This window comes from Anthonomus grandis, chromosome 9, assembly GCF_022605725.1.
Source record: "Anthonomus grandis grandis chromosome 9, icAntGran1.3, whole genome shotgun sequence".
NCBI classification, from domain to species: Eukaryota; Metazoa; Arthropoda; class Insecta; order Coleoptera; family Curculionidae; genus Anthonomus; species Anthonomus grandis.
In genome coordinates, this window is record NC_065554.1 from 19798752 (window position 1) to 19823063 (window position 24312).

Below are 24312 nucleotides of genomic sequence, written 5' to 3' on the forward strand. Positions count from 1 at the left end.
AAACGGCCCAATTTGGAGCTCAAAAATTTCGAAAAATCGAAATTTTCAAAAAATGAGAAAACAAAATTACCACGAGGTAGAGCATTAAGTTATCATCAAAAAACCCTCATAACATTTTTTCTAAGATTCATAATAATGGCACAAAAAATTTAATCGAAAATTAAAATTATTCAAAAATGCCTAAAAAAATGGTTAAAACTCAAAAAAAATTCTTAGACCAAATGGTCTGAAGGGTTAAAATTGCTATAAATAAGTTTCCTAAGCAAAAAAAACAATTTTTAGGGTCGATTTCCAACCTATACCCCCCAGAAAATTGGTTTAATTTTTTTTTTGGAAAATTTATGAGGCTGAGGGAAAAAATGTCTGCATAAAAGTTGTTGGGCCTGAGAGAAACTACAATTTGCAAAATATGTTATAATTTTATCTATGACTATTTTCAAGAAAATTAATGAAAACAGATTTTCATTATTACCCAATTTTCTCTGGAACTATGAGGAAAATTGGTGTTTTTACTATTACATTCAGTTCTATGCCAGAGTGCCTAAAAAAAGGTCGAATATCTTTTTGCCCTAAATTGCAGATTAAAAGTCCTTCAGATATACTGCATATGATAGATCATTCCATGCAGTTTGTCTTTTCCAAGGAACTCATTTCTTTTAAACCTTCCTGGTACGAAAACTTTTCCAGTTAAATCAATATAAAAGTTTACTTTCAATTAGAAAGAAATAACAGTAACGGATAATAAAATTCAGTATAATTCAAAGTCGCTGCAAACACAAATAAATGTGTTTCATTTAATTCTTTTAACATTCCAGTTTCAAGACATTCTCTTAGTAAAGAGCTCTCTATAATCAAACTTATAGCAATAAATAACTTTTATCCACTTAATTCAGAAATCAAGTTCATTGTGTTCAAAAAGACCAGTGTAAGATTACGGAAGACAATAAAAACACAAAGTCAATGGTTTCAATCTATATTAGGTCGTCAATGTTGATACGTGTTTCGCCCACCAAGAGACATTATCAGATCTATGTTTGAAAAGAAAAGAGATCCAACCCTACATATAAAAATTCACAAATTCCATGAACAATTACATTTTGTATATAGGGTTATTACTTTTTTTTCCAATTATAGATAGGCGAAACACGTGACACCCTTGAACAACTAATATATGATTCAGAACACCGACTTCGTGTTTTTATTGTCTTATTTTAGGTTTTTTAATAGCTGCACGTTTTCAAGACAATAATCAAAAATAAAACTGAATTAACAGAGCCTCTAAAAGTCCAGACGTCGCTTAGATGAATGATCGATATATCTTTGAACCTCATCTAACCTATAACAATTTGCCCCTATAGTAACTGTATCACTTCTAGTATCCAATAGCTGCCAAATTCATTATGTACTCTACTATCTATTTGTTACCAAAAATATAACTCATCAATCAATTGTTACAAATTTTTATTTATTTTCGCCTTATTATTGTGTGTTTTTAAAACCTTTTAACTTGCATAACGTAATTTTAGATTTGATTATGCTTCTGTAATGCGAAACATGTGTGACCTTAATATAAATTGACGAAAGATAATACTATTGATTTTTATTTTAATTCGTTTATAAATTTTTGTCAATAGTTTTTGGAGTCAGGTTGTCAGGCCTAATTAAATAAATCGATAGGTATGAATTTCAGTTATTACAATATATATGACTTAAAGTTTATATAAAGGTAGGTCCTGACTTGGTTCGTTTTAAAAGTAACAAGCCAATCTAATTTAAAAACACTTTGAAAACAACCGATTTTTTTTTAAACATATTTTATTAAAAATTAACTCGGGTTGTATTTGAATGAAACGTAGCTTACCTCTCGTATCGTAAGCGTATGCGATACCATCTGGATATTGTTCTGGCTCTGGCTGTTGGGCAGGTTCTCGCTCGACCTGGATCGAACGAGTTGCTTGGAACCGTGCATCACCTGTCGGCTCTTCAGCAGCATTTCAGTCTTAATGAACACCCGCGAGATGTAGGACGAGCTCAGGCCTCTTATACCAAAGGCCACCTGTATAATTTTAAGTATAACTTTTCAGGAATTAAAATTTAATAAATTTTTTGATGCAGTTGTAGAATGCAGTTTTTCTGCAAGAACAACGACAGGAAGAACGAAGATTTACCATTGATGAGTAAATATGTATTCCTTTCTGCGACCTTCTCTCTTTTTGGTAATTTTGTAGTAACGAAGTATGCTATTTGTCAAATAGTTGTTTACAAATAAGTAAGGAAGAGTAGGGGGTTTTGAAGCACCCTTTGTTTCTCTATAGTAATTGGAGAAAATGGCAACTTATTAATTATTATCTAGTTCTTAATTATTATGATTATTATTATAGTTGCAGAAGATTAAAAAAAAAATTGTTGTTTTTAACCAATTTTTTCGGCATGGGAACTTTGCGGATGATGCAAAATTCTTCTTCCGAGTCAGAGCCCGATTTCAATGGTGCTAATAATGTGCGGCGACTACACTTCGCTAATGATGGTTTTACTTTGTTTATCTTCTTCCTTTCCTTTTTGGAACCGTGAAAAAACACAAAAAAAGTGTGAAAAAAAATACCTACAAAAATTATGAAGTTTTTAAACTGTTTCCTTTTTTTTAAGAAAAATACTTGGAATTGAACTAAACATTCGAATTATTCAAAAATAACGCGCAATACGTATATAAAATACATCTTTAACTTTACAGCTATTATAGTTGTTGTGCTACCGAGTATCGAGAGAACTACCATTGAGTATCGAGAGAAAATTGATTTGAAAAAAATAAAGGCAAATAATACTTTTATAAATTAAGCCGCATATGTGAAAAGTCATTAAAACTTTTAATAATAATATGGAAGAGACGTCACCAAGTCAAATAAATGCTTGTCATTTTAATGAAACATTTGTTAATGCTCGACCACCTTAATGCTGCCTGTGACTTCCAGAAACCGTTTGACCTATTTACTAGTAATTGTAATCCTGGCTTTGATTTTTCTGTAGTTACTTATAACCCTTACGCTACCCGATGTCACAATTGTGACTTCCTTATTCACTAGTGTTATAGGGATCAAAAAATGTTTAATCTGGGTGGAGAACCGTGCGACATGATTGTGAATAGTGCATTTTATAAGTGTGCGCGCGCAAATCGTTTATTTTGCCGGGAGTGCATTCTTGTCATAACCTGAAAAGTTTCAGATTTTTTTCAACAATGGCTCGTGCAGGTAAGTTATTATTTATTTATAGAATTTAGGAGAAAAAAGTTAATATTAAATAGTTTTTAGAACCGATAATAAACTTTGCATTACAAAGTGGAAAGATAATAAATCTGTTTTAATGATATCCACAGCTTTTGGAAGACAGCCGGAAACTGAGGTGCAAAAATGGAATAAAACAGAAAAAAAACGTTCAGGCATAGCTTGCCCAGCTGTTGTTAAATCATACAACGAAAACATGGGTGGTGTAGATGTTTGCGACCAAATGATGGAATACTATCGATCTTTCTTTCGAACCCGGAAATGGACTCTTAAAGCCATCCTACATTTGTTCGACTTAGCAATAGTAAACAGCTGGATGGAGTATCGAAGGGATTGTTATAGTCAAAACCTTCGAAGCAAAGATATTATGGATCTTTTGGAATTTAGACTTAATCTTGGGGAATATCTGATTGCCGGTCAGATATTCCCCAAGAAGGGAATATCTGACCGGCTAAGAATATCTGATCTAAGAAGCGTGTATTGGAGGAAACAGAATTCCAAGAAAATATAGAGGAAGAGACTAGCGTTGAAGGAAATGAAATAAAAAAGAGAAGAATGCCTTCCAGTTTGCCCTGTGCAGACAAACACTTTGATGGTTTTGAACACTGGCCAAAGAATGAAGAAATGAAGAACCCAGTTAAATGCAGGTTAGAAGGGTGCAAAAGTCGGTCCAGAATGCGTTGCCTAAAATGTAATGTTTTTCTTTGTTTAACCAAAGATAAAAACTGTCTTATTTTATTCCATACACAGTAATAAATTTTGTTTCACAATTGTGCTTTTCTAATGTTGGCTCCCTAGACACACAATTGTGTACTCCCTAAAGCCCTTCCTTAACCCTTTCGAATATTTTTTAAAATAATTTTTCGTACCTTTTGACCCAACTTTATCGGCGTAAAATAAATATAAACCCCAAACTCAATTTTTTTTATCTCGGTACTGTAAGGGATAATACAATCAATCAACTGAAATACTCAGATGCGTCAAGTGACTAATTCTATGAACAATAGTGTGAGTAAGGACCCGTTTGATTTCAATACACGACTCATAAAAAACTTGATTATTGTTCCCTTAACAAAATTGATTGCCGTAGCTATCATAAAGGGCATTTTCCCCGATTGTCTTAAAGTTGTAAAAGTCCTTAGAACATTGAAAAACTAAAATAAGTAAACAATAACTTTGTTTGAGTTCAACATGTGCTCAGGGGCAAGGGGGTGTTTTGTTTGCAAACATATTTGTCGATTCTCTGTTGCCAAGTTCACACACATTTAATTTGGCTTATTTGTGTTGGATTTTGGAAATTATTGAAGTAAGGCGATGCAAGTCGATCCTTTCACAAGTAAATGCCGATACTTTCATAACATTATATCAACGGACAACCGTCATCATAAACGTAGAATAGGGGATCGTAGAAATAAACCTAAATTAAAAGTGGAATGTAAAGTGTGTGTGAAATATAAGAATTTTTATATTTTTAAATTCAAATATTTTTTTGAAAATACTATAAGGAATTAAAAATTCGAGTTTTGTCCAAGGTTTTATTAACAGCCCGTTTTTATATTTTTTGTTTATTGGCAGAAAAATGCCATATTGAAATGTTAAAAGCTTGTATTTTAAAATATAGTATTATAAAATCTATAATGATTAGAAAGTATTTAAATTCCATAAAAATGTTTTTTATTAGATCTCTAATGAAGTACGTTAAAAAAACGCATAAAGAATTCATAAACGGTAACATTGTTTATATTTAAAGCATAATCCATTATTAATAAATATTTTATCATGTAAATATTTTTTGACGACGGCACTGGTAAAGATTCCTTGTATCCGTAGGATCAACAATACAATCGAGCGGCGTTGCGATGTTGTTGCCCTTTTCCCTAATATACGTTATCAACGTTAATTTAACTTTGAATATTGAGTTTTGTATAGAGTATCTTATCATATTTTATTTAAAAAAAATCTTGATATTTTATTCAAGGCGAACAGTAGTATTGTTTTGTACCTGTTAAAATAAGTGACAAATTTTTATAATATTACAATGTCTTTTTTTTCTATTCCTACATAAGCATTTGACATCATTGCATCAGAATGTTGCAAGCAAATAAACTGTCCACAGTTCCACGGCAATGCTAATTCTATAATTTCAATGTTCTAAGCTAAAGCCATACCGATACATAAAAAAAGATGTAAGATGGACCCTGAGAATTATCAGCAAATTTCTCTAGTCCCAATGTTTGGTAACCTTACTGAAGAGTCAAATAGAAAACTACTTTGAGCAAACATTAATTATTTTATGTTAGGCAACATGATTTAGACGTCAATTCTTAACGGATACAGCGATTAGAGACCTGTATGACCAGATTCTTAAGGCTTTTAAGTGCAGTATCGATTCTCAGGCAATATTTAATGATTTGTCAAAAGCTTTGTATTGTGCTGAGGATAGTATACTTCTTCAGAAGCTCGCCTGTTATAGATTTGACAATTCAAGTAATAACTTGCTTAACAGACAGGAGTCAACATATTCAAGTCAAAGTTTGATTCTTCATCTATAGTCTTCTTGTTCCTAAACTGTACAATTTAGAATATCAGTAAAACAAAAAGTGAGTATTTTTCTGTTATATTTTCATCAGAAATTCATTTAATTCTTCAATTTTAGAGACCATTTTGTCACTTACAGAAGTTTAGTTTCCCCGTCATTAACTTCTAATTGTAAGATGACAAGCTATCTAATAAATTCGATTAATACCTAAATGATCCAGAGTGTCACAGAATCGATTTTTTTATGCAAATAGCTTTGAAAAAGTGATTTACTCATTTGCATCTTCCACTAGGAAGCTTTGAAGATGAATTGGAGGAGTAATAAAACCATGTCCCGAATTGAAAATAACTATATATTTACCACTTTCCCATAAACAAATGACAAAGAGTCTCAATAAGGAAACATCAGTCATAAGAAGCTTCCTGTAGTGAGTTTTAAAAGATTAGTTTTACTTTCCATAATCCAAATAATTCCAGGCTTCTTTAAAAGGTTTTCAGTAAAATTTGCGAAAAAAAAACATGAAAATTGCTGCACAAATGCGTGTGTTCCGAGACCTTTCATGATGGTTTACTAAATTATTCCACAACCACTTTTATTATCGACTGAACTAGTAATAAAAGGGCATTCGCCTCACGCCACCGAGAAAATCCATAAAGAGCCGTTTAGATTTCCAAGCAAAAAAGAATTATCTAAATAAGATCCGACCGTAAAGCAAGTGGAAGTAAAGGTTTAGAAATAGATTTGGCAAGGGTTTCTTTTTCTGTATATATAGGCTATTAATAAAATTAATTTTTCCAAGATTTGACGCTGCTATCAGGAGCCTTTCATCGATTTTACTTCCATAATTTAGCAAAACTGTGACGTTTCGGAGACAAATTGACCAAAGCAAGTTAAATTTTGTTTTTTGGTTGGTAATAAGTGAAATTGATTGAATAGAAAATATTTTTCACATCATCCTGATATTTCGAATTTTTGGTTATTCTCTAGTACAAATGGTTTTTTTTCAACTTTAAAGCATTTTTTGCCTTACCTTTAATACTTTTTGCGGTGTAACGGGCATCTCTCGGCAAAATTTGTTCAGAGCCAAGTCGATGCCGTTTTTTTGGATTTCTGCGGACCATTCTGCCGCGTTGGCGGACGAGCATTTGTGAAACAGTAACAAAATCGCCATTGCTGTCCTGTACAGCACCTAAAATAAACGGAATTATTTGGATTTTCGTAATAGAAAAGAAAATAGATGTGAATAAACTTATGTTTTTTGCCAATTTTTTAATCACCACTTAAATTGTCTCAAAATATAATTTTTCTTATGAAGTTATACGCTAACCATAAACGAGGTGCATTATGATTCTCTACGACTATTGGGTTTGAGATGGATATTCCAATCTAAAAATGATATAAATATCGATTTACTAGAATTTTTGAGTTTCTACTGCATTTAACTGTTCAACGATCAACTGGATCGCCTTTGATATATTTTAACTTTAGGATATAGATTTGATTTTGAAAACACACGACTCTAAAATGTCCTGAAAAGCATAAGACAATATAAGAAGAAGAAATTAGAAAAAATTAGGTATTAAAAAAATAGGTATTGTAAAAATTAAGGGTTAGATGTCATAAAATTTTAAGTTAAACATATATTTAAATCGTTTCAAAATGTTATCTTTCTTATGAAGTTAATCTACCTATAAATGATGTTTATCATTTTATACGATTTTCTAAGATTGTTGACTCAAATTTCGGACTGATTAGCTAGGAAGTTGTTATACGACAAATGTATGTGACGTATTTTTTAAAGCTAGAAGAAATAATTAAAATTAATTGGTTGTTTAATCTATAGCATTTACTAAGCTATAACGCTATATATCTACGTTTACTAACAGGATCCGTAAGCGCAGATATAAATAAAACACGCCAAAACTTTACAGTCCAATTTTCATTGATTTGACTGAAGTAAAAAGTTTGGAAAAAGACTGTTAAAACACCTCGGCCATTTTAAATGACCTTTCCAAGATCTTTTTTAGTAAAAAACGTAATACATCTCATGGTTCAAAATAACGTGCTTCTACGTCAATAATTGATATTCCATTGATATCCCATGTCTTTTAGTGAAATGTTTATATTCGTCATTGTAAATGGCGTCTTTAAACCTTCTATGATTTTTTTTTTACGTTTTAAGGCGTCTTCCTGGGTTTTGTTGAAATGTCTTATCAAAGTCTTAAATTCAGGATGTAATTTTGGCAGAGATATTTGTTTCCAATTGCGCTTTACCTTTGTCCTTTTTTTAAATTTAAAAAAACGACACTGTGTCTAAAAGTGATAGACATTAGTGAAGTAATAAAATCTAATTAATATTCGAACTTGGCTTTATTTTAAATTTAGCACGATCCATATTGGTTATTTGAGAGAATGTGAAATTTTGAAATTGTAGGTATATTTAATAGGTTTCTCAAATATTTTAGAAATGTTAGAAATTAGTCTTATAGGCCTACAGCTTTTGCCAACTGATTTGAATACCGGCTTTAAGACTGAAATTGTAAATTGAGAAGGAATTTATCCAATTTCTAGAACTTTAATTCTATCAAAAGCTTTAATTATTTCACTTTAAATGTTATCACAACCGAGTAAATATTTTCGGTAAAATAAAATAAATAACCGAAAACTCAAACAATTGCAATACAGCAAAACAAATGTCACTTCCTTGTGGTGACTTTTTCGGCCATACATGAGAATGATTTTAAAATAAATGATAGGACGTTTCGCCTTTTATCTTCAACTTTTTTGGTCTTACGGGCGCCATATTGGAATGTTATGATTATAATAATTATAACCGTTTCAATGATGTATGAAAATGCCATTTATATTGAAAACATTCTAAAGGTACACATTATTCCATGTGTAAAAATTTTCTACCCATCTTTCTCTTTCTCATGAACTTCTAGAAAAAAAAAAGCTTGACCCAAAACCAACATGCGAAATTGCCTAATTCATGTTAAGCATTATCTAGCCACTACAACATTTTCAGATTTCACTGGACTTTCACTGGAAGAAGTGATGAGGCTTTTGGAGAATGGTCTTCATAGCTCTTACTTTCATTTTAATGATGGATTTTACGCCCAGAACGAAGGACTTCTAATGGGCTCAACATTATCTCTAGTAGTAGCCAACATATACATGAATGAAGTGGTTCCAAAGGACAGCTCAATCCAAACCCAAGGCATGGTTTTGATATCTCGATGGCTCATTCATTATTTGGGAAAAAAGCGATACAGAGCATCAAGTTCTTCCTTTTCGAGCCCTTCTTAAATATTCTTGTAAAGAACAACTATGGACATCAGTCTATCGCAAACACACATACCACACACATGGCAATATTTACACCAGAACTTCAATCATTTTGATTTAACACGTGAGAATCATTAAAAATCTGTATAGGAAGGCAACCTCAATATGCAACAATATTGACCTCAACTGGGAAATAAAATTATCAGCAAAGACTGACTGGACACCAAGAACTGCTCATACCAAATCCCCTGTGGATGTGGAGTCTTACATCGAGGCAAAACAGTGGTTGCTTTGAACAAAAGAACACTGGTGACTTCAGGACAAAAGAACATGGAAAGTGGATACAAACAGGAGAGGTTTCCAGATCAGGAATAGCAAAACACCCTTGGTAGAATGACCCCAACATACATTGGAAAGAAGCAATAATTTTGTGCAAGGAGCAACATTAGAAGAAAAGAAGATTCATGGAAGCAACTTACAGCACGCAAAACCAAGGAATCTTCAGTCAGGCCAGTGTTAATATTCCCTACATATGGAGATGTCTGGACTGTCAGGATACTACAAAATATAATGCGCTTCAAGCATGATGAGTATGTAGACTCTGTAGACTCTCTATTGGGGTTGGTTTACACTTGATAACGATTGAAGATACTTTCCATACTTACTTTCGTTTACTTATAATCAACTTATTACTATATCTCTTGGAAATTTTAACGTTATGCTAACGATCAATTACATACCTGAGGATTTTATTGTGTCGTCACCAAATGTGAGATTTTGTGAAGTGATATTAAACTGTGTTGAATGGAAACTATGGAAATATTGCTTAGGGTAGTTGGAAGACCATTTTCCAAATTAGTGATTATATAAAATTATATTTATTGATAATATAATATTTATTAAAAATAATAAGATATAATGGATAGATTCATTAAATATGAAATTTGTTAGCTACATGATCCTTCGCATAACGTAGTATGGTGAGGTGGTGGAGTTTTTATGAATTTATGTCATAGCTTCAAATCTATAATTACAAAAATTAAAGCAAGATTATTTGAGATAATACCAAGCTATCACATAGATTTTTTCCAGTTCACTATTTAATACTCGCCTTTGATTAAATTTTAGTAATGCAGTAATTGCACCTTAATGCAGTAATTAACGTGCCTGAAAACCTTAAATCTACATTAAGCAGAAATCGCAGATTTCTTGCTGTAGTGGAGCATTGGACAGTGATTCAAAAAAATACGTTTAAAAACATTAAGATCATTAGTAATTTGAACACTGGATGAAAATAAATATATGAGCTTGAGTGTCATATCTGTAATAGTGGACAAAAAGAAACATATTTCAGCATGGTAGTCATTTGAGGCGTGTTTAATGTAAAAAAGCAGTGTTCCTAGAATGGATCCCTGAGGAACCCCTGCTGAGATCTTTAAGTTCTTACAAATCATACTATTCAATATAACAGACTACGTTCTACTTCATCTCATCTCCATTCATGTAAAGAATCTTTTATGTGTAAGTGAGTGTGATGTTCTTTAAATTCAACTGTAGATTATGTAATTCATACTTTCACAGCTTTATGTGATATCTGAATTCGGTATGTTTGCCTATGCTTAGATAGTTCACCTGTAGTGGTGCTCTTCCACTAAATCCTTGTTTTCTTTATCAAGTATACAAGTATATACAGAAAGCACAATTTAATAAGAGACTACCCAAGTACCCAAGCCATCAGAACCAGGATATGCATTTCTCAGTTTAGGAAGAGTTTCTTGTACCGTTATCTCTGAAATTAGGCTAAAGCGAAATTCGTTTTAATAGTAAATATTATTTGAATGGTTTTTGGTATATTAACAATAAAGAAATTATTAATAGTACTAGGGTCTCGAAAATAATTATCTTGAAATACCCTGTTATAATATTATTATTTTAATATTATTAGTTTGAAACACCCTGTACGTCACTTTAGGGTTATCAGTAAAATGTAACATGGCTGTCAAACTTTTAGAACAGTGAAAGTTCCTTTCAAAAAATTATAAATTCACAGTCTATAAAATTACGTAATATATTATCCGGATTTACGAAAATTAACGAAAAAAAAAATGAATGAAAACCAGAATATCCTGATTACAAAAATTGGCTAAACCAAGCTCATCAAAAAGCAAGAAAAACAAAAATCTGTCAAACCCAAGCGAAAACAGACGTTTTTCATTAAAAAAAAAATACCGGTTATCAGCTTATTTTTTTGGCATCGGTTTGTTTACATTCGCCATTTATTTTAAGAACCCCGCTTCGAATTCATTTATTATAAGTTATTTTAGGTGGACGTCACGCGCTGCATCATGGGCGTACGTGACTTTTAAATGCACCAAATCATTTTTTAAAAAAACGTACCTTCACTCCTTCGTGAAAATAACAGTCCATGATCCGGACCAGGTGTTGAAAGGGCAGGCCCTGGAAAATCCACCAAATCCAGTCCATGTAAATACGTTCTGCGCGGCCGGTCGTACAGTGGCGTTGCAGGTGAACGGCCGCACCTTTCTGGAAAAAATAAATAAATTTAAGTTGATAAGTAAGTGGAACTGCAAGAAATAATTAGGAAACCAACATTGAAACTGAGGATATATTCATTCTTTTAAATCAACAATATTAGGTACTATTAATGGCCTCCTTCTATGATCTACAAAAAGCTTTTTTTACTGTGTCTCTCATCTAATTTTACATAAAAAAGTTGAAAGTCTGTCTGACGAAACCCAGTAGAGAATTATAAGATTTTATTATAATACTTTTATTATATGATATTAAGAGTTATAAGAAAAATTAAACATGGGGTAGTCTTTGTTAGCACCTCTTTTATTTTCATTTTACATCAATGACTTGTTTAATTTTCAGGAACCGCTAGGCTTATTCTTTTTGCACTTGTATGATAGCACCAACATAGTTAGGTATCATCCCACAGATTGAAGATATGTGTCAAATCTGCTTACGAATCGGCTTCGCCTCAACAGATGTAAGACCCGAAACCTAAACTACACTTCTCGCCAGGATACCCTTAACCTCTTACAGTATGATCCATATGTTATGTTTCTTAAAGTCATATTAGACTTTAGCCTCACTTGGAAAGAACATGTCTTACAGCTTAGTAAGAAGCTATCCAAAATAAGGGCACTCATGGCATCCTACTACGCAACCGATGTTATGCCACCTATACACAAGACGTCAATAACTCACTTTTACAAAAACCTCGACAATTCTGGAATTACTTGAGGAGTAGTAGTAAAACCAGTGCATATCTTAATAAGTCTTAAGGGTCTGTAACTGCTAAAACTGGGATAATAAAGATATTGCAATTCTCAGACTCAATATCACTACAGGCTACAAATTTCTATCTCGGAAAATATTTACCAAAATAAATAAACTACTCTCTAAATGCGTGCCTGGTCCTGATTGTATTCCAAACATGTTTCAAAAAATTGTATATTTACGTTGACTAAACCTCTCCATGTGCTGTTTAATTATTATATTGATAAGTTATTTGACAGCATGAAGATGTAAGAAAAGGTCAACCTCGTATAATCTTGTAAAACCGACTTGTTGAAGGCTTTCGAGAATAATATTCAAGTAGATTCCATACATACTAATTGCTCAAAGGCTGTTGAAAGAGTAAATACCAAATTACTACTTCAAAATTGGGGCTCATGGGATTTCACCGTTCATTCTTGCTTACCTTGAGAATTTTCTTATAGGAAGAATACAGAGAGTTAAAAACGATTCGATGAGTGTTATCAAATATTTTGCTTGCAGTAAGTATGCAGACGATCTAAAACTTAACAGGAATATTTAGCGGTGGGATGACTCATTGAAGCTTCAAAGTGATTTGGATGCTATATGGAACTGGTCAGTACCTAATAATCTTTTGCTAAATGTGAAAAAATGTTTTTGTATAAGTTTCTTCAAGGGGCAAAGAAATATGATATAAAATCAATAATGACACTTTACATTCTATTAATTAGTTTGATTATAGTCAGTCTGCCTATAATAAGATCTTGGAGTCTGATTGGAGTCTGTTCTGAGATTTGTAATCCGTAATTCTGAGGGACTATCTTGGGAGGCTAATAAGTTACTGTACACTTCACTATTAAGAACTAATCTGGAATATTCCACTATCATCGTTGGTATCCGTGTACACCTATTTTAATATGTTACTTGTACTGATATTATAGTAAATTTGATTCAATCCTAAAGTCAACTTGTTGTTTAAATATTATTCTTAGTGTAAGTTTAAAACTTTTAATTAATAGCAATTAATTTTTTTTAATCTCATATGTGTTTTATCTTGTAAACAGAATAACTTAGTATACACCACTCTTCCACCTGTATAAATATTGTATGTGTGTAATACTAATAAATATTTGATTGATTGATTGATTTTATTTATTTATTCAATAAAATTTACAGGTGAAAATTCCAATTTTATGATAAAATCATTATAACTATCTTAAAATATGACAAGTTATAATAAATAATACGTAAGACAAGAAATTCGTAAGTATAAAAATCGTGCGCAATGGAGTAAGGACCTTGTAAAATCATGTTAATAATAAAGAGTATCAAGGACATTCCTATTTATTAATATATGCAATTTAAATGGAGCATATCGTTAGAAACCTATCCTCCTCTCTCTACTCCACCTGTATGGACCTGGTAACGCGAAGATTAAATGAGTGATCTAAATTCGTATATACTCAAGAATTGATAAAACAAGGGAAAAATTTATCTAAAAACAAATTCCCGCATTGTCATCGCCCTCAAACCAAACCCTGTGGTGTGATTTAAGGAAGGTAAGATTTTATCAAATAGAATACCCATATCTTTAGTTGTAACAGAAGTCTATATCCGGAGAATAAGCAGCAGAATATCAATTTATGAATGGAAAGAGAATACTCGAAGATTGAGAGCATCACCTTAATTTTGACAAAAAGCAAGGACAAAACCACCTCATTCAAAGAAAAGAATCATTCCAAATACCATATTCTTGTCGAGTCATTCCTGTTAAGAAACTTTTGATCTATAAATTAGAAATAAACTAGAAATTAGCATAAATGGAATCTATCTGATAAGCAACAAGATTATCTGCTGTTGTTTGTCCTTATAAAGTCAAAACTGGCTATTCGATACAACATATCTGCAAAATTAATTTAATTGGTCATAAATAGGACTGTCCACCACCTCCATGCAAAAAGACAAACAGCTTAATTTAAACCTTAAAGTTCAAAAAAGTCGATCAAAGGCCTTGACGAATTCATTGTAAATAGAATCTTCTCGTGGCCCCCTCCCAAGGCCTCAGGCATATCAGTTGGATTAAACAACAAATTTAGCTGTTGTTGTTTTGCCCTTACAAAATCCGAACTGGCTATCGCACATAATACCTCAATAAAACCTATTTAGTTGGTCATAAATAAGAGTGTCTGTAACACTCCTCTAATCACGTACATCAATGGCTTTATCTAATTTAAAGATCCCTGATTGACAAAACAGATCTGACTTAGTAGGCAACTATGGCCTGGACACAAGTAAATAAAAGGAAGCGAAGGTTATTTACTTAGAAGAGTCCAGGGCATAATTCAACACACCCGGTCAAAAACCAATTGGAAGCTACTTTAAACTGAGGGATATAAACGTCAATTATATATGGAAACTGTTCCAAAGCCAACTCAGTAAAGTCATAATCCAGTGCGAATGTCAGACCCAGAAAACAACCATGGATCGCTGATGAAATACTAGAACATATGGAACAAGGAAGAGGACTCAAACATAATAGGATGGTATATAGGAATAAACAGAGGGAAATTAGGACCAAAATTCGAGAAGCTAAGGAAAAATAAATGATAGACAGATGCAGAGAATTGGAAACAGGACATGTTCAACATGTACAAGAAAGTCAGGGAAGTTCTAGCTTATATAATAGGAAAACTACTAAGATGCTGGTTGATAATACAGGCAGACTACTCATTGACGAACATGAGGTTTATGAAGCCTTGACTGGATACATAGCGGCACTATTTGATGACAACAGATCCGATTAACCAGACACTGAAAAGTCCAGAAATCCTTAAGTCCGAAGTACTATATGGTAAGCTTTATAGACTATGAGAAAGCATTTGACGAGGTATAACATGAAAAACTTAGAGATATATTGAGGAGTACTGGAGTTGATGACAAAGACATGCGCATTATTAAGATCCATAAAAGGGTGCGCGGTGAGATACTTCTTGCGCTTCAAATAAGTGAGAAAGGTATCTGCCAATGCGTACCATCTGAGTCCTTCCTCTAATTATTAATTGTTGTTAATTCCTTAATTGTTTACTGAAACAGAGTAGCAATTAAAACCTTAAAAATAACTCTGTCAAAGGCCTTGAAGGAACCTAGGATCTACTTGATCTTCACTCTCGATGGTCGCAAGCAGATCAGTTTTATAAATGGATGGAAAATGAAAATAAATAATCTCAGAGTCAGATCCAATATAGAAATTGCGAGGAGATTAACACTATATCTCCTACATCCTTAGACTTTTCACCACTCATATATGGTACTTGGTATATTAGTAGTTATACAGAGATTGCTGATATCAAAAACTCCATTTTAAGAAAGGTATGATAACACGAATCATCTTGCCAAATTCACGAACCATCACAATCAATTTGCCAAAGTGAACAGAACAACAGAACATTTACAAAGAAATAATCTTTTCTACTTTGACCACCCAAAATCCACTTTCGTAAGAAAGTTTTTAGCTCCTTCTTTCCAAGTTTCACAAAGAGAATATAATGTCTAGAAATAACTATTTAATAATATTAAAAGAGTCCATTCTTAATGATAAATCTTCTAAACAAATTATCACATAAATATTTGTCTTGATTAGCTGATAAATCCATTAAAAAACATATCCCAAGCAATGAAGGGGACATTTGGCTATTATCCACTTAAAAATCTCATTGTGGGCTTTGGAAATAGGTGTTAACGCGTTCATGGCAGATAATACTAGACCCAATTTGCTTCTTTAAAATATTACATATTATTAGATATATTTCATTAAAAATGTCTATTATCAACCGAATGTTTTTTTGTTATCTTCCAATTCGTAACATTTTCTGTTTAAAGAAAAAAGAGGCGTAGGTGTAAAATGGTTTTAATACTTAATTAGATAATGGCGCGAAATTTACAAATTACCATAAGCCAAGTGGAAAAACGTCCGCCCGTCCCAGTTTGTGCAATTCATCTTTATTTAAAATTCGTTTTGTGTCAAGTACGGTAATTTTCAAATTCAAATGCAGTATCGAGGAAAACGTGGGTGACACTAACGAATTATCTTTTCGCCTTTGTCAAGGTTAATTTTACACAACAACCATTTTTTATAGAGATATGAATAAATATTTTTAAATTTAATCCAGACTGATCAATAGGGCTCATGGAAAATTAAAAAGCCGTCCTGTTGATTCTGTACAATTATTTAAAACTTTTAATAAAATCTTACTTATAATTTCAGATATTCTATTTCTACCTGTAGCTGGTTCATGATATTGCTTTCTCATCACCTCTTGCTTTATGACCAATATCAATAAATGTCCCTGAACAGCTTAAAATCAATAATTAAAATTCATAAAGATAGCAATGGAAGAACTTTTAAACTTCCGTTGTATCAATATTGGGATGTTAAGTAAATGTCATATCAACTGTAGCATGATCCAGAACCTCAAATACAAATATTCATTTTACCCTCAAAATTTCAGAAGACTATTAAAAATGATAGCTTTGGAAACCTTAAAATTGACCAGGAAAACCACCACTAATCTTAACCTTAAAAGTTTTTTAATTTGGTCGTCCACTTAGTAGACCCTAACCTTGAGAAAATCAAGGATTGTTCAAGAGAGTTCCTTATTATAGCACCATTGAGCACTTGCTTTATGGATGTGCGTTTCCAGAAATTTCAAAGACAGGCAAAGTTATTCAAAATTATCATTTAGGACTCAAATCAATTCGAGATTTACAATTTGGATACAACTCCAGAACCATTTCAGTTCAGTCTAATGTAATAAAATATATTGAGACGTTGTTAATTAAATGTCATCTTTTGTGCAATAATCCAAAACTTTTAACACAATCTCAATTCAACTTCAGAAACTCGAGAATTCCTAGACTTCGACGAAGCTTAGCGTTTCTTCTCGAAAGACTGACGACATTTTTGTTAAGTTTTATGATATTGCTTTAACCAATATGAACATGGAGCCATTTCCAATATTCAAAATCATCCAAATTAATTTTAAATTAATAAAGAATGCAATCTGAACGAACCTTCAATTCAGTACAATTTATCAAAACATATTAAGATGTTCTGAATCTTCAATAAAATCTTAACTCACCATCAGAACACCAGAAACTCTTCATCAAGTTTTACAACATTTTCGTGCTCTATTGAACCAATTGCTGTTATGAGGAGTAAGCCAATAATGCTCTTTCCATATCTTACCAGTTTATTGAGCAGCATCTCATGACTAACACATTCTTAAAATTTGAGGAAACCTCCAATTCTTCTATGTTCACATCAACATTTGTCTCAATTTGCTTCCTACTGTTTTAATATTCTGGCTTGGAATAATAAATGCGTTTTAAGGATGTTTAGCTTAGTCAAGTTCTTTAAATTCATAAAGATCCATAATCTGGACGTACTTTTAAACTCCAAACCCATTTCACTTCAGTCCCATGTATCAAAACATATTTTGATGTTAAATATCACATGGTCTTCTTCAATGCAATTCAGTTTCAGAACGTCAGAAATAATTTAATTTGTCTGTCCACAGATTGAACAAATTCAAAAACTATTCTGGAAATCGTGGAGTTTGGTGATTTGATTTATGGACAACGAGTATATTTTATAAACTGCTTAAAATCAGGTAAAGTTATTAAAATTCAAAAAGATGACAACTTAGATAAACTTCCTTCATTACAATCCGATCTATTAATGCATTTATCGGAGTATGTTGGAAAAATGTGTCATCTTATGTACAACATAATTTTTAATAAGATCCCAATTAACCATCAGCAACTGTTTAAATATTCTGCTTTATAGTCTGAATTTTCTATATTATTTTGTATTCTATTGGACAAATATAATATTATAATCAGATGACCAATAATTCTAACACCCTATCTTTTCAGGATTTTGAGCACAAAGTCACGCTTAATAGAATAAAAAGTCCACCTACACATGGTTTTATTGATATTTTAAGAAGAAGGGACTTAATAAACTGTTCTGGTTTGAGTCTACTAAGTGACTAAATTCATATTTCAGTCACAAATTTTAATAATAGTAAAAGAGTCTCTCCTTAAAAGAGACCCGGAGAAGTGTTAATTAGTGGCTAAATGATAAATCATCCTAAAAAATGAATGAGTTGGATGCCTGTTAGAAAGACAGGATTCTGCAAGTCATTAAATTCGTCAGAATGAATCTTCAATGCTTTACAATTCAAAAAGATGACAGCGTGGATGAACCTGCTTTATTCTCAGTTTATTGCAATTCGATCTATCAATACACTGAGATTCTGATTAAATGTAACATCTTATTTATGTACAATGATACATATCATGAGAACCCCAGAAATTCTTTATATGTTCTGTTTTAATCTTAAAGTTTTCCTTTCCATTAAGTTCTACGTGTAAGTGTTGTGCTCTATTGGACAGAAATGATCACTCCCTTTTTCCAGTTTTTGGCGCAGACACTTATGATGAAGCAGAGCCAAAGTGGTCTTATTGATATTTAAAAAAATCGAATGCCGGATAAAGACTAAGTTTGAAAACACCATTCATTCTTTGTCATGGAAGAATGAATGAATGGATTTTTTTCGTCGTGGAATTCTATTTCAGAACGTTCTTTACTTTATATTCAAGGATCATTTTCAGATGAGTTTTGAGCCTTTTCTTTTCCTTTCCTAGCATTATAAAATGTTTGCATGGCCTCATTAAATACTAGTAACATCAGAGTCTCTGCTCCTTATGCATTAAGTGTGTTAAATACTCATTGAATTGTAAACCATCCTAGCAGAAGGATCAGTTGGCTGCTCTACTGTTACGAAGACAGGACTCTGCAGATCATTAAATTCCACAGCATGAATCTTCAATGCTTCAATACATTGACAAAAACACTGACCTTATTTCTTTATAGGGTTGGGTTGGATCATCGTCAGTGTGATCATTGTTTTAGAGCGTTCACGTGCTTCCTTGGTTCAATATTGGATTAACATTGGGGTGGACTATCACAAAATGTACTAATTGTATGACACAAAGCACTCAGTGTAAACTTGGTTTTCTTTGAGAATGATATGATTCTGTAAATTACAACATCTGTAGTAGCTACACCGCTTTAGATTCAGAGGTTTCTCATTTTCAGATGATTTTGTGCGCTTTTCCTTGGTTTAGATGTATCTTTCACATAAAATAGGATATTCCTATAAATCAAGTAATCTTAATAGTTAAGATTCTGCAAGTCATTAAATTCTTTAGAATGAATCTTCAATGCTTTATATTTAAAAGTGTAAACACTGTCATAAATTTCGTGTAAACACTGACAGATATGTTGGATCCAAACTAAGGATCATCATCATGCCTGATCATTGCTTTGGATCGTTGTTGTTCTCCTTTAGTATATTCACTTAACCTTGGTGTGACCCATTAGAGAATTTACTCATGCTTTTATACAAAATTCGTATTAGACCCTCTTAAGGCGACCTGGAATTGTGCTCATAGGTGACAGTTTTGGTGTCGGAGTTATATGATCACCTAAGTTACAAAAGCTGAGTTAGATGCACTGCTTTATATTCTGAGAATTCCTGATTTCTGTTCTGGATTCTTGTCTTTTCAGCATCTCTAAAAGTGACTTACACACTCCTAACCTTGTGATTATGCCGTTCAAAACTCTCCTGAAAGGATGAGAATTGATTATCTAATTGTAAAATTGTAAAACATACTAGAAGCAGGATCAGATGATTTTTCACAATTCTGTGATAAAATTTTGCTTCAAATTCAAAAAGATCCTGATGGTTCACTGCTTTACGTTTTACAAAAAGCAACAAAATCGTATGACCAGCATCTTTGAGAAAATGTATGGATTTCTCGAATCAGTGCTTTACATTCAAGAGTCCTGGTTTACTTCTCGGAGGTCTATTTCAGTTCATTGTTGTGCAACTGACAAACCTTAACATAGATCTAGAGCATCTAAAACAGTGAAACACAAAAGTTCTGGTGCCACTTCCTGTGAGGTGACCTGGGGTACGTGAATTACAAGAAAGTAAAAATGACTTAATAGCAAAACACTTTATGAGTTGACTACTAATTGAAGAACTGTGTAGAGACTGATACCCAAAATAGGGTTTTCAAAATGACTAATCATTTTTGACAAATTAACATAAAAAAGGGTATTGGTGGCTTCCAATATATCAACATAGATTTGAATAAATTTCTAGCAGGTTTCCCCATTTAATTCATTGTACAATAGTATCAAACACTTTACAAATAGATAAACTGATAATGTTTATATTGTGTCGATGGTTATTTTACATACCTCAAAATTAAACTCAAGGATATGTTTATTCTAATTGTTCACTTGATAATAGATCTGATGTCTAAGGACTTCTATTTTTAATTGAACAATGATTTTCGCATTTATATAGTAAACAAAACACTATTAAATACTTGAATTTGTTAATGAAAACACCGAGGGGAATAACAAGCGATTCGGGCAGGTGAAAGGGATTTTTATAAATATATTTATTGAAAATACTTTCTCTGAAACATTTTAGTCGTTTATTTTGCCAAACCCAACCCAAACAAAACACCCGTATCAAATGCACCTGTTTTACAAGCCAAAATCGCATCAATCCGTCTATAGCAACTGAAGTGAATCGAATCGGTTCAAGGTAAGGGAGTACCGACAACAAAAAAACGTAATTACTAAAGTTGTGCTCCAGATTTGGACCGGTTGTATGATTTTTTTTAATTAGAGAGGTTTATTTCGTTATTGGCAGAATAACGTTAAGGTTTTACGGTATTTCTTAAGAAAAGCATACTGAATTACTCATCCCAAACGTTTTTTCTACTAACGAATTATTTTTAATTTATATCATTTTCATCAATAGAGCAGCAGTGTTAACTAAGAGTCTGATATATCATCAAGGAAGTAATATTTCATGCTTCTCACTAATGGACTATTTTCTTCTTTCTTCAGGCATTTAAATGCACTGTTTAAATTATTTAAAGCATAAAAAACCTATGTTTTCCAGACAGTTTCAGTCATTCAGTCAGGTTTATGTTGGTCTATTACTTGCATTACATTTTCTGGCTTGTAAATTGGTTTTTAATTGTTTCAGACATCTATAATACTTTTTCCAGGTTGATAAAGTCATTACTTATTACGTCCAGGCAGTTGATAACACTTTTCAAGACAGGAAATCAAGACAAGAAAAGCAGAGTGATCAGGGGGGAAGCAGTGGTCATATTTGACTATTGGGAAGTTATTTATAGAACAAATTGGACAGAAAGAAACCTCTAAACATACATGCAACAACAACCATTGCTACTTTTTGGTTATTGACATTTAAGGGCATTTGTAATTTTTTTTTCATTTATTATTTTCAGGCAGTGGACTATCTACTATTCCAAAATCAAGTCAAGTCTATTTATTAGCAATAAGCTTTGGTCATATTATGACATTTCCAGGCTTTTGAAGCTATTTTCAGTATTTTTGTTTACTATTCCCAGGAGCCATTATTCACCTCTTTTAAGAACCGGAGATCAATTTAGTACGTTTCTTAGACAGTTGAAATTGTTTTCTAGTATTCCAGATATTCATCATCACATTATTTCCTAAAATTAGCTCATTCAAATCGTCGATTTACCATTGCTTAGAATAATGTAAGTAGTGCAACTGGCTAATAATCATCAGCAAATGATGTGCATTGCTCATGTTTGACTATTACTTAGTAGGGTAAGTCATTAAAACAGATAAGAAATAAAAGCGAACTAAGAGCAGCAATTCAAGGCAATTTAGGAATTACTTCTGGACTGCCTAGATGTTAAAGAAATTGGCTTAAACTGCCTGGATGAAATATTTGATTACTTCCAGGCAGTTGAAGGAATTGGTTTAGTGAAAAACTGCCTAGGAGTTGAAGAAAATGGCCCAAGAACTGCCTGGAAGAAACAAAAGAATTCTTGGCAGTTAAAGAATGATTTTTTAACCGCCTGAAAATTTAGGAAATTGATTTCAACTTCCTGGAAGGAAAACAGAAATTCCAGGCAATTTAAACAGTCGTTTAATCGCCTGGAAGGAAAACGACCTGAAATTTCTTAAAGGAACAAAAAATTCTAGGGAATTTAGAAATTACATTTGGATTGCCCAGAAATTAAAGGAACTGGCTTCAACTGCCTGGAAAAAACGTGAAATTACTTTTTATATCTTATGGGATAACGAATTCTTTCTGATTACTAATATTTAATTATAATTAAGAGCCAGAGAGTGCGTAGCTTTGCAACATTGAGTCTAATAGCAAGAAAAACAACATCTAATGTCAAAGAATTATTATTTTTGCATGTTAATTCGAGGTAGCAATTTTTTATATCAGGCATACTTAAAGGCCTAAAACTCTGCCTTTCAGGCATTTTAAGTAATTTTTTCCCTGAAATTATTATTCCAGGCATTTTAGTTTATATATTATATTCCTTGCAATAACTAAGGAAATTTTCTTACTTTTTTAGGCTTTTATGCTGTAATAACTTCAACAAAAATCTTAAATCAATCTATAAGGAGTTGATCAAACAATATAGAAGAAAATGGTCTAGACTCTAGAGGCAATGAACAATAAAATTCTAGACAGTAGCTTCAGATTATTGGACGAGTTGCTAAGTGAACGAAATAGGTTAAAATTATACTTAAGCCTGGGTTAATAAAAAAATAAAGTAAGCTCATTGCAAGAAATAAAAAATGTGCTTATAACACCTTGAAGAGTAGACAAATGCTAGAAAAAATATAAAACGAATAATGAATAATGATAACGGAAAAATTGCCTCCAAATGCCTGGTACAGCTGAAAAAATACTTTAAAGGTATATAAGGGTAAACAGACAATTGTCTAAAATGCCTGGAATTAACGAAAATAAGCCCGATGTTCGCAATTCTCTGGAAAAAATGGGTTTTATATGGTTTAATTAGTAAAAAAACAAACTCAATACCTCGAAAACGGTTGTATTTACAAGGAAACTTGTTTTGGTAAAGAAAGCTATCAGGTTTCAAATTAAACTAATATCAAATAAAGGTTCAGAAATTACTAAGATGATATATGGAATTGATTTTCTTACATAAGGGTTCATAGATTCTAGATGATGATTGTTATTTATAATATTAACGGAAAAGACTAGTGAGTCAGAGTAGTTATTACAGATAAATTTTTTAAAAGTTCCTTAAGTGATGTTCGTTTGGAATTCAAGACTGTTGCTACAACCAATTTTATTGCATTTTTAGATGTAGACATTGCAATTTATGAATTGCAATAAACACGCAGTAATTCATTGTCAATGACGGAATGAGATTTGTTCCTGGCAAAAGGTTTTGCATTACAGATAGCTGCTTTTTTTCTCTTATATTTGTCTGCTCTATTATACAACTGTTGTGAGTAAATTAAGGTCTGCAATACTATTTCACATTGTAAACATCACTTTATTGAAAAATCAACTATATTTTCAATAAAGTGATGTACTAAATGATACTAAAAGCTGCGCTTTTTAGCTATTTTTCAACGTTAGTCCTGATAATGATGCAATTTTCGACTCGCTCCAGAAGCTTTCTTATATCCGCGTCATATAAGCCTTCCATAGATCCGAGGATCCATGCAAGAATTCGAGAATTCCATTCCAAAAATGTTGAGGAACAAATAGTAGTAACTGGAGGACAAATCATCAGAGATGTATAGAGATAGCTAACGATTTCCCACCCAAATTTCGCCATGAGATCCGTTGTGGAGCAAGTAAAATGATTCAAATTCAAATTTCAAAAAAAAATTCAAAAACTTCCCTCGTGAACGGTTGCTTAGCCAAGACTGAACCTTGCAAAAAGGTGGTTAAGTGGGGGAAGTAAGGTTACAGACTATTCCATAGGCCTATT

The 24312-nt window shown here is 32.2% G+C and overlaps 1 protein-coding gene across 1 annotated transcript in view; it reads right to left on the reverse strand.

Annotated features, from left to right (window-relative positions):
• Positions 1 to 24312, reverse strand: part of LOC126740799 (GTPase-activating protein skywalker) — a 130375-nt gene that overhangs the window by 55078 nt on the left and 50985 nt on the right. The window contains 3 exon segments of the mRNA XM_050446974.1: positions 1862 to 2056; positions 6848 to 7006; positions 11503 to 11649. Of these exon segments, the coding sequence (XP_050302931.1) occupies positions 1862 to 2056; positions 6848 to 7006; positions 11503 to 11649 (501 nt within the window).